The sequence below is a fragment of the Giraffa tippelskirchi genome, chromosome 13 (assembly GCF_054371585.1).
Source record: "Giraffa tippelskirchi isolate mGirTip1 chromosome 13, T2T-mGirTip1v1.2.pri, whole genome shotgun sequence".
NCBI lineage: Eukaryota > Metazoa > Chordata > Mammalia > Artiodactyla > Giraffidae > Giraffa > Giraffa tippelskirchi.
In genome coordinates this window covers 109,538,099-109,550,558 of record NC_137287.1, presented here as the reverse complement: position 1 = coordinate 109,550,558, position 12,460 = coordinate 109,538,099, and the positions used below count along the sequence as shown (strand labels likewise).

Sequence of the window (12,460 nt, the reverse complement as noted above, 5' to 3'; positions counted from 1 at the left end):
GATCCCACATGGCATGTGATACAACCAAATAAAAAAAAGAACGAATAGATAAAATAATTGCTGGATACTTAAAAAAAATAAATTTTAAAAAATATCTGATAAAATGAATAAACATAAAAGTAGAAAAGCAATAACACCTAGAACTTAGTTTACCTTGAAAGAAAATAAAGGGTTTAATGCTCATTATGTAAACTAACTAAAAAAGACCCAAAGGGAAGCAAAATTATAGAGCTTTCCCAGGGGCTCTACCAACCAACCCCCAGGCATCTTGTCTCCTCCTTTCACAGGTGAGGCAACCCCGCCACCTAGTCCCTGCGTCCCGAGTTTGGACCACAAGCTCACACAGGGCATGTCTGAGGCAGAGCTTTCAGCATCAGCCACTGGGCCGCAACAGCCCCAGGTCTAGGAGTCCAGAGGCTCCCTGCACCCGGTGCTGCAAGCCGAGCACACTGGGCGTTATCTGACCATCAGTGTTTCAGAAACTGAAGAGCAGAGGAGGATCAGAAAGGGGCTCTGCCCAGTGACTTGAAATTACAGATCTCAGAGGCCAAGACAGAAGCTGTCATCAAGCAGCTGGTGTGCACCACGGACTCTTTCAAAACATCTTATGAAACCAGAAAGTCATCCTACACTGCTCTACCTCTGGAGGTTACAGCTCCCGATAACCAGTATTTCACCAGGACAGTTTTGTTATTGGGAAAACCTGCTTGTAAGAGTGAGCAAAAAGGAACCAACCTCTCCATAAAAATGTGATCATTTTACGAAGCCAAACATTTATTCACTATTTGTATACATTTGCTATAATATGGACTTTATTTTCAAGTTCCTTTTTAGAAATTTTATGTATGGTCACACCACTAGACATCTGAAAAGCCGTATTCTATGGGCTCTTTTAGGGACTTTTTTTTTTTTTTTACCTCTACTGTGTAAGTTCTATTCCCAATACGCTCATCAATTAGATGGGATAAATATTATCTTTTTGATAGAAACAAACATATATAGGAAAAAGGAGGTCAAAAGAAAACCAGGGACACTTCCCTGGCGATCCAGTGGTTAAGACTTTGCATTCCAATGCTGGGAGTATGGGTTCAATCCCTAGTCCAGGAGCTAAGACCCCACATGCCTCTCAGCCAAAAACCTGAACACAGAACAAAAGCAAAACTATAACAAATTCAATAAAGACTTGTAAAAAAGAAAAGAAAGACCAACCACCAATGACTGAGCACCTCCTACGTGAAGGTACTGTGCTTCAAGCTTTCACAAGTTGTATCTTATTAAACACGCACACTTTCACTGGATGGGCCAGAGACCCTCTTTTTTTTAAAAAAAACAAGAAACTGAAAAAAGACAAGCTTAGCACTTGTCCTAAATCACAGGCCCAAGCAGGGCCTGGTTGTGAAGTCAAACCCAGACCAGGAGTCCAGTGAAATGCTCATTAAGGAGCTGCCTCTCACTGAGATCAGGCAGTGGCTTGTGCCATCTGTTCTTCGGCTCTGACATTGTTTTCAGATTTTAGTCTGCACACAAAGTACTTGTGGAGATGGTGCACTTCAAACTTGACAGCTCTATTAATACTACTAGGCGAATTTATATACTCTTTGTCCTTTAAGAGAAAGCATGTGGTTTCATGGAAATTATCCATGGCTACAAATTTGGAGGAAAAATGCAAACTGATTAAGAGCTGGGAGTCCAAACCACAAACAGAAAAAATTGCTCGAATATTTTAAGTAAGTGAATCATCTTTCATGACATCAAAGGTTAAATCTAATGCTGCAGTCAAGTTGCCAAAACACTACTTCCATTTTTACATACACAGAGAAGAATTTGCAAAATGTTCATCAATGATGTCTAACTAGAAGACAATTAGAAAGCGAACTTTGGGGGGAAAGAATAATGAAGTAATTAAAACTTAATACAGAGGAAAAATAACTCAAGGAGATAGAATTAATTTCTTGTCCAGGTAGAGATGTCAAAATAAAGGCCTTCTGGGGACTTCCCTGGTGACACTGTGGATAGGAATTCGACTGCCAAAGCAGGGGACATGAGATCGATCCCCAGTCTGGGAAAATGCCGTGTGCCACAGAGGAAATAAGCCCTGGAGCCACAACTACTAAGCCTGTGTGCTGCAACTACTGAAGCCCACGCATCCTGGACCCCATGCTCAGCAACAGGAGGCAACTTCAATGAGAAGCTCGCGCACTGCAACAAAGAGTGGCCCCCACTTGTCACAACCAGAGAAAAGCCCGCACAGCAACAAAAACCCAGGGCAGCCAAAAATAAATAATCAAATTTAAAAGAAAAAATAAAATAAAAAAGTATTATACAGAGAGACATAATTCAGCCAAAGAAATCCAGTTTCAAAGAAATCACAAGCTTAAGCTAAAACAGCTTAAAGAAGAGACAAGGTCACAGCAGACAGTTAATTAATAAAAATACTATGTTATTTTCTGGGTTTTTTTTTTAAATGTTGGTGGTATTATCAGGGTTTTTCTTTTTATATTATCAGTTTTTAAAATTTGTAACGTATTGTAATATCACCTCCTATTTTAAATATTCACTTCTCTAGTAGAGAAAAAAATGCATTTAAAGAAGTGACTATGAGACCCAGGTAGAGGTGCAAAGAAAACAAAATCAAATAAATCTGACTAAAAACAACCATGAACATTGTGGGCAGGCCTCAAGAAATATCACAAAACAAACTGGAAAGGCGATGATCCCAGAGATAGTGATAAATACTAAAAGACACAAAGGCAATCTAATATACACTTAATTGGTGCTCTTAGAAAAGAGAAAAAAAATAAATGGAACAGAAAAATATGCCAAGATATAATGGAAGAAAATCTGCCCTGATATAAAGAGATTTAACATGAAGAATAAAATTTATCCCACATTTAAGAAAAAATGAGACAGAACAATCAGCATCAAGACATATCCCAATGAAATAGCAGTGTTACAAGCATTCAAGCAGAAAAAGTAAGCCTGGAAGGTGAGGGGGGCTCCGCTGGACCTCAGACTATTTCTGTACAGCAATCCTTTACGCCAAAAGGCAGCGGGTCAATGTCTACAGGGCTCTTACAGAGTGCAAATCAAGAATTTTATATCAACAAAGACCACAATCAGACATTCTCAGGCATATACAATTCAGCCAATCAAGAAATAAAGTGCAAAAAAAAAGAAAGTGAAATGAGCAATTCAAGGTTGGCAAAACCATGGAAAATAATTAGCAATTATTAAACTAGAATTAAAGTTAAATGCCTGTGGGAGTTATGATTACAGAAAAGAACAGGTACTTATAATCTTGAAATAAAAATTATAGTTCAGAATTTATCACAAATGGAGGAAAGAAAGGTGGAAAGAATAATCGTGCTAATTTACTCTTCTTTTATAGTAGGCAACTACCTATAACATAGTTCCAAAAATAAGTAACCTTCTAAAGCTTTCTGTAATCCTTTTTCTTCGCTTTCAAGCTTTAATAAATTCTCTTGTGCTGAACAAATACTTACCCAAAGTTCAGTACTCCAAAGTTCCTATTTCAATGCAGTTTCTTCTTTTGTTAAATTCAGCAAAAGCAAATATATGGCTACAAGCCCATTTTTACAAAATTATTTCTATCCGTCTAGCCAACCATTTATCTAAACATAAAATGAAGCTTAAAATGATGTTCACAAGCATTCACACTGTCTTTGCTATGTGGTAAGACTTGGGGTTTTTTTTTTCCTAATTACTTTTTCTGTTTGACTTTAGTACTTTATTATTACATAAAAATTCATAATGTACAGGTATCAATTTTACAAAAATAATCAGATCATAGTTCTTTTTAAACTGAAGAATTAAATTCTTGAGAAACAGTGTCATATTCATATGGAGCTTGTAGGAAAGAAGAAAAAAATAAGTCACTGAAATAGAAGACACAGGCAGAGTCTTTCCAGCAAGAAGGAAACTCACTGTAACAGCAGCCACTCTCCGGGGCTGGGTGACTCCCACCACTCTTCCCTCGGCCGTCCAGCCAGCTTCTGCGAGGTACTGCGAATAAAATCATGTTTCAGCATACACCTGACACCACTTCACCAGAAACAATCTACCCCAGGATGACCCTGGGTTAAAATTACTGAGAAAGGAAATAACAGATGGTTCTTGTTTCAGCGGACATTTAAAAAATTATTTTGCAAATGAGGGATCTGAGGTTTGGAAATGTGAGGTCATTTGCTTTAAGTTCATAGCACATGCATAATAAAGTCAACATTCTAACTCCCCTGTCTTATAAAATGTCCCCATACTTCAGCTGCCCCAAGGAATAAAAAAACTATCCATGGGTCCCTCAAAACACTGCTAAATCTGTAGAACAAAGAATTTCAAAGCACATACATAGACAGTTCAATGAATAGCAACCATACAAAATATTTTAACCAGAGTAAATAAAATAATTACAATTTTTAAAAAGACCAATAAAACATATGTCATTGCAAAAAAATAGATTTTAAATACATGCAACTATTCCATTAGATATTAGTATACATCAAATTTGATTATCTAATTTATTTCTGTATTTATTTGTCACATCCACTTATTTCTTAATTACTTGATTATATGCATTTTTAAAACCCAAAATGGGTTAACAGTGGTTAGCACAGGTACATGTTTTTGTAATGTCTAAACTGTTTTACAATAAATACATATATTACTTCTATAACAGAAACAAAAAGATTAAAAATACTAAATACTATTACATGTATCTGCTTATTTGTCAAAAGACCAATAAAGGAAGGACAAACTAGAAATTAAAGAGAATGGTTTTCTGAGGAGGACTGGTAGGAAAGGGGTGGAAGAAGGGGGAAACTGCACCAGGGCGGCAGAGACGAGTGGCAATGTTCTGGGCAGACCTTTGTGTGTGGCTTCGACTCTCAGAACCACAGTCATGTTGCGTGTACTCTTCAAATACCCAAATAAATACACGGAAAAAGCAACCAGGATGTCGAGGGAAACCAAAAAGAAACGCAAACACTAACAAATGACCGTATCTGTATTACAAATGAATAACTGACCACTATGAAGAGGCTGGAGAAGAAAATCAACCTAGGATATTGGAAAATAGAACCTTGACTGAAAGTCAATGACAAAAAGAACAGTACCTCAGTGCTATAATCTAGTTAGTAAATGTTAGGGGTATGGGCTAGCAATTCTGGAGCTACTTTATGTGTTCACTACAGTTTGGCCACCTGATGCAAACAACTGACTCAATGGAAAAGACCCTGATGCTGGGAAAGATTGAAGGCAGGAGGAGAAGGGGACGACAGAGGATGAGATGGTTGGATGGCATCACTGACTCGACAGACATGAGTTTGAGCAAGCTCCGGGAGTTGGTGATGGACGGGGAAGCCTGGTGTGCTGCAGTCCATGGGGTTGCAAAGAGTTGGACATGACTGAGCTACTGAACTGAACTGCGAGTTTAACAAATAAATAAATACACTGCAGACAATGAGGATGGAGTTTATCACTACGGAAGAAGAGTTACAGGTAAGGAAAGGCTAGAATGAGTCCTATGCCGTTGGATTGGAATCAATGAAGTATCAGCATAAATTTGTGATTTTTAACATATACACAGATTGGCACAGATATATAATAAGTGTTTTTACGTAGGAATTTAACACTTCCCGAATAGCTCAGTTGGTAAAGAATCCACCTGCAATGCAGGATCTTCCTGGGTCAGGAAGATCCGCTGGAGAAGGGATAGGCCACCCACTTCAGTATTCTTGGGCTTCCCTTATGGCTCAGCTGGTAAAAAATCCACCTGCAATGCAGGAGACCTTAGTTTGATTCCTGGGTTGGGAAGACCCCCTGGAGAAGCGAAAGATTACCCACTCCAGTACTCTGGCCTGGAGAATTGCATGGACTGTATAGTCCACGGGGTCGCAAAGAATAGGACATGACTGAGCGACTTTCACTTTACTTTAATAAGTATATTATATATATATTTAATATATATATACATAATATATGTACATAATTAAGGAAGTCCTAAGTCTGCCCACTGAGACTTTCAGCAAAGACATCTCCCTAATAGTGAGCACTCTAGCACCAAAATATTGATTTTTAAACAGCATTTCCCAATAAGAGAAACCAGGGCTCCTTGGAGAGGTGGTTGACCCCAAGGTTAGCACAGGAAAAATAAAAGATGAGCGTGAAACAATTTCCGTTACTAGAAAGTAAGGAAGTGTTCAAAAATGAATGGAGTCTTTTTTTTTTTTAATTATTTATTTATTTTTTTTATTTTTGGCTGTGTTGGGTCTTCGTTGCTGCCCAGGCTTTCCTCTAGTTGTAGCAACTGGGAGCCACTCTCTGGCTGGTGCTCCGGCTTCTCGATGCAGTGGTTTTTCTTGTTGCAGCTCCTGGGCACTAGAGCACAGGTTCAGTAGTTGTGGCACATGGGCTTAGTTGCTCCGCAGCACATGGGATCTTCCTGGACCAGGGAATGAACCTGTGTCTCCTGCCTTGGCAGGTAGACTCTTTACCACTGAGCCACCAGGGAAGCCCTGAATGGAGTCTTTTAAAAAGAACACAGGAGCCAAATTCAAGGAGCTCCTAATGACCAAAGCTGGACCATTTTGACTAACACAATAAATAATTATAGCATTGGGTTTTAACCCATACAACAAAATAAATAACCATGAGTCCATACTGATATACACAAATAATTGGATCAATCCATAAACGAAGGAGAAAGGACAGTTCTTCCTTACAGGAGATTTCACTTAATAAAGGCAGAAGGGAAAAGGAATAGAGAAAGTCATCACCAGGCAAACACCTGAATAACTGCTGCAGACAAGATCCACTGAGGGATGCTAAAACTAGCAGGTGACAGTTTGAAAGGAGCAGAATATTTGCAGTTTAAAAATATCTCCTCCAAGATACTTACAACCACAAAGAGAAAAACTTTATAGGTGAAACTTGGGACCTTAACAAAGTGATCAAATTAACCTCACCAGAGATGAGACTTTTTAACATTTCAGCCCTCTTGATACAAGGCACTAATAAGGACACATCATTTCTACGGGATTCTTGCCAAAAATGCAAGCTCTATTTTAATCATGAGAAAACATCACCTAAACCCAGACTGAGGAACACTCTATAAAATAAATGCCCAGTACTCTTCAAAAATGTCACGATCATAAAAGATGAAGAAAGATGGAGGAACTCTCACAGACTGCAGGAGACCAGGGAGAAATAACAACTAAATCCAATGCAAGAATCTGGATCTTCTGAGAAAGAACACTGGTGGGGAAATTGATGAGATTTAAGTAAGACCTACAGTCTAGCTACTGGTATTATTAATGTCCTACTTTTGATTACTGTACCATGTATGGGAAGTGATGTAAGGGGTGTAAGGGAATTTTGTATTACTTTTGCAACTTTCCTATTAGTCTAAAACTAGCTAAAAATAATAATTTAAAAATGACTGTAAGCAACAAATTGTTTTAGATAATGTAGGTTTTTTGCCATAAAAACTGTGAATTTTCTCTCTCTTGCACTGAATACAAAATACTACCAATCACCCCAATCAACACAAATGCAGAAAGAGAACTGTAAGAATAATGGCTAAGATTCACCAAGCACATCACTAAGTGTCAGGAACTGTCTGGCATGCATAACCCAGTTTAATCCTCACAACGAACCCAATTCGGAAGGTACCAGCATCATCAATAATTTAGAGATGAGGAAACAAACAAAGAGGTCATAGGCCTTGTCCAAGGACACAGATAAAAATCTAAGAGTTGGGATTCAAGCTCAACAAACCAAAGCCATATAACCAGGACACAATTCTACCATCCAAAATAAAACACACTCATTTGCAGTCCATCTCTTAGTAGTAGTGTTAAGGGAAAGAAAAACTAAGTCTATGATAATAAACCCGACCATGAAGCCAATCTCTCAATATACCTGAGATTCAGACTTCTGCTTGCTTATGGTTGCTGACAGGTGGAAATATAAAGATGCTGCAAATGTAGGTATAGTGCGGACATCAAAAGGCAGTGGATGTCACAGAGGGAGACTGTTGAATTCCATCTCAGTTCTCTCTGCTCTTTTTAAGGGTCATCAAATCTGGTCTTCTTGTTGAACAGTGGCATTAGGAAGAACTCCACTGAAAACTTTAATAAAAATTGTAGCAAAGAACTTGTTTTCACAGTCCACTGTTTTGACAGAGCTCTACGAAAAAAAATATCATCTAGCTTCCACATACAGTTTGTGAAATTTCAAAACTGGTGCAGGGTGCTAGGGCATGCTGTACTTTTCCAAGGAAAGATATTACATAAATCTAGCAAAATAGTGTGTTGACAAAAACTTGCTTCATATTCTTGCCATGACCTTCAGTTCCCCAGTCCTTCCAATTTTCCTATGCTGTAACTCACATTTAGCTCCACAAGAAGGCAGAAACTGTGACTGTCTCAGAGAAGTAAACTGAGTAGTAAGGAGAAAGAGGATAATCCACAGCAAGGAGAGCAGGTATTTGGGCCAATAACATAATCAATCACAACCCTCTAGTCATTTTCACCAGCAAAGCTTAGAAAATTCACTTTTTACCATTTATCCCTTTGTGTTTTTTGCATTTTGTACCATGAATGGATTCCCTATTCAGAAAATACAATGCTTATTTTAAAAATACAACTCCTAGAATTTCTCTGGTGGTACTGAGACTTTGCCTTCCCACGGAGTGGGTGCAGGTTCGATCCCGGGTCAGGAAGCTAAGATCCCAAATGTCTCATGGCCAAAAAAACCAAAACATAAAACAGAAGCAATACTGCAACAAATTCAATAAAGACTTTAAAAATGGTCCACATTAAAAAACTCCTAAAACAATACAGTTCCTTAAAAACAATTAAATTCAAATGCATATGCCCTTTGACCCAGCAACTTATAACTACTGTATTTATTCTATAAGTATACCCATATGTGTATAAACTGAGATAGGTGCCAACTGACTCACAGCATCATTGTGAGAACACAAAACTGGAAACAACCTAAGTGTCTACCAACTGGGAATTGGAAAAATAAATTATGTAGAATCTATGCAACTAAAAACAGAATGATACATTAAGTGGGAAAAAAAAGGTGCATAAAACATGTATAGATACTACCATTTGAATTTTCAAAAGGGGAAGAATATATATATATATATATATGTTTCCCTGTAAAAATTACCTTTCTGTGTAAAACCAATAAAAAAAAATCTCTATCCAAGAAACCTGTAGCATCAATTATATCTTCATAAAAGAAATATCAGAAGACAGGGCAGGGAGGTGGGAGGGAGGGGACATACGTATACCTATGGCTGATCCATGTAGATAAACGGCAGAAACCAACACAATATTGTAAAGCAATTATCTTCCAATTAAAAATAATTTTTAAGTGTTAAAAAAAAAAGAAGATAGGGAAATCTTTCTCTTTTTCTATCCTTTTGTGTCTTTTGAATTTTAAACCATGTGAACCTATTCAATATTTCCCCAAAATTAAAAATACTAAAATAAAACTTCAAAACAGAAACTACCTGTGTTTGCTGCCACACTGCCAGGCTGGATCCTCAGACCCTACTTCTTTCTCCCCTTCAGAACATTCTTTCCCTGGACTCAGCACCTCAGCAGGTGCTCTCTGCTCCCTGGCAGCTAAGCCTTGCTGGGGGCAATGACCAGATCGTTGTGCTATACTGTGTCATTGATCCAGATATCCGCTCCCCATCCCTGTGGGAGGACTACATGCACTGCCTCCCTACTGCTATCAAACCTGGCCACGTCATTTGCTTTGACCAATGAATGTGACAAGTGTCACTTCCGGTCCGCAGTTTTAAGCACCAGCTCATGACCCTGTCATCTACTACAGGATCCACAAGTCCCAGACAGGAGCTGCGCCACCATCCTAGGTCCCAGTGACCTTGTGGGAGCAACCCACACCTTGGGTCATCAACCCCCAAAGACCACACAGTACGAGGAAGAAAGAAACCTTTGTGCTCTTAAGCCACAGAGATTTTCAGGTTCTTTGTTATCATAACAGAGTTTATCCTCAGCTGACTAAACAGTCACACCAACTAATTCAAAACATACCAGGATCATCTAATACCATGTGGCCATTAACCTCTGTTCTACACTCCCCATCTCACCACGCTACCCTGTCCTCACCGGTAACATGAAGGTAATAATAATAGTGCCTATCTCACAGGGCCACTGAGGACGAAACAGATTAGTATGTGTCAAGTGATCACTTTATGTAGCACTTATAGTTACTACTTATTGTAACTTGGTTTATTATCACTGTTATTAATATTACTGATAATCTCTCAGTAATGTAACATGGCCCTTCTCCTGTGTCTCTAAGAAACAAATAATATGCTAGGGTTTTTTGTTGGTTTTTTTTTTTGAGGTGCTAAATACTCTTTATTTGATGCTACACATAAACCACGTGAAAATGCCTTTCATTAAGTAAAAGGCAATATTTTAGATAGAGAATTTTAATTAAATTGGCATAGTTAAGACCAAAAAGATAAAGTAGACATTGTCAGTGTATCTTCAACCCTTGCCTTAACAGACTAATTGAAACACACTTGAATCTTGTTCTGTTCTATGTGACAGTGAAGGGACTGTCTCAGTATTTTAATATATTAATATAATCAACTCGAGAAATCTACATATATAACCAATCCCCTAAAGGATTTGAGAAGGCATTCACCACCTCCCTGAAAAGGTTAACATTCCTTATTCATACTCAATCATCCCTTTAGAAGAGGAAAAGAGTGATAATACTTGTTGAGCCAGAATAACTATCAAAATTCAAAAAGCTGATCATATTCATTTAGCCACAAACCAACTTTATTGAAATCAGGACTGTCCAACAGAAATATTGCACCAGCCATGCATGATCTGAATTTTAGTGTATGAGATCAATTTAAATATGGTACATATTTATGGTACACATAAAAACTCATGAGACATTTCTGTTTTGTAATAAATAAGACAGTGGCCAACTATTACTCACTAGTAGCTTTTCTGAGATAAGTTAGAAGATCTTCCCTTTCTTTCTTCTCTTTAATGTCAGCGAAGATTATTTTTATTCCAGGGATGTACTTCTTGGGATTCTCCAAGTATTACATTGGCATCTCCTCTCCCCAGGTGATGCCTTGGTTCCTGCTGGCACTGGTGTAAGAGAATCTAGCCAGCTGACCTGTCTTTCGCTCAAACGGACTATGGAGGTTCTGCCCAGTTTTGTGTTTGCCTCTCTTTTCCACAGTACACCACTGGGCACGTTTCTGAACAAAAACCTCCCAGCCTTTCTCAACATCACCCATGTTTAAATCGTTCTTTCTTCAGGCACAACTGAGAGGTCCCTGCTCACAAGCTGAAAGTCCCGCTCTCTCTATGCTAGGGTCTTGGTACCACATATGTTCATATGTGGTATGAACATACTACACATATGTTCTCCCTCCAGGTCTCCCATCTCCTCTCCTCTGCTCTCCTTTCCCTTCTGTCCACTACCCCCAGCTGCACACTAGATCACTTGGGGAACTTCTAAGAAATACCTATGTCAGGGCCCCAACCTACACCCAGTACCGTGACGGGCAAAAGAAACTCTACTTTTTCTTTGTAAGAGTTCAAAAATAGGCAGAACTAATTTACAGTGCTGCTGCTGCTGCTGCTAAGTCGCTTCAGTCGTGTCCGACTCTGTGCAACCCCATAGACGGCAGCCCACCAGGCTCCCCCGTCCCTGGGATTCTCCAGGCAAGAACACTGGAGTGGGTTGCCATTTCCTTCTCCAATGCATGAAAGGGAAAAGTGAAAGTGAAGTCGCTCAGTCGTGTCCGACTCGTAGCAACCCTATGGACTGCAGCCTACCAGGCTCCTCCATCCATGGGATTTTCCAGGCAAGAGTACTGGAGTGGGGTGCCATTGCCTTCTCCAATCTACAGTGCTAGAAGACAGAATAAAAGTTATGCTTGTGTGTGTGTATGCTTGTGGGAGCAGGAAGAAGTGACAAGAGTCCAGAAAAGGACACAGGGAGTCTCCAAGGTGCCAGTGATGTTCTATTTCTTGATTTGGGTGTTGGCAGTACCACTGTATTCACCTGTGAAGGTTTACGAAGCTACAGTTACGACCTATGATATCAGAAGTACACGTATTTTTATACTTCAGTAAAAATCTATATTAAAAAAGGAAAGAAAACCCTACAAGGACTCTTATCCCTGACCACTTAAATATCATTCCTCACCCTCAAAGTCAAAGCTCTTAAGACACACTTCAACTTCACCCTGTCTTTCCACTCTTGATCCTACCTGACCACTCTGTTGAGCCCCAAACACCTCTGCACTCCAGTATCTCTACCCACAGTATTCACTGCATGACAACATCTTCCCAGCCAGCTCCCACTGATCATTTAAAGTCTATCTCTTTGTCTTGTTTCCCCCATTCTTTCATTTCAAGAT

At 39.0% G+C, this 12,460-nt stretch overlaps 1 protein-coding gene and 1 pseudogene across 9 annotated transcripts in view; both read right to left on the bottom strand.

Annotated features, from left to right (window-relative positions):
* Positions 1-12,460, bottom strand: part of DHX35 (DEAH-box helicase 35) — a 66,712-nt gene that overhangs the window by 42,172 nt on the left and 12,080 nt on the right. For 8 of the 9 annotated variants that reach the window (XR_014073970.1, XR_014073968.1, XR_014073971.1 and 5 more), the window contains one exon: positions 3,946-4,023. Coding sequence is in view for 4 of the 9 variants with exons in the window: in XM_081560350.1 (XP_081416476.1) it covers positions 3,946-4,023 (78 nt within the window). In the remaining 5 variants the exon portion in view is untranslated. Of the gene's footprint in view, positions 1-3,945; positions 4,024-7,935; positions 8,203-12,460 lie in introns of all 9 variants that reach the window. The other variant, XM_081560355.1, reaches the window with a different exon arrangement.
* Positions 11,012-11,336, bottom strand: LOC145533278 (cytochrome c pseudogene; annotated as a pseudogene).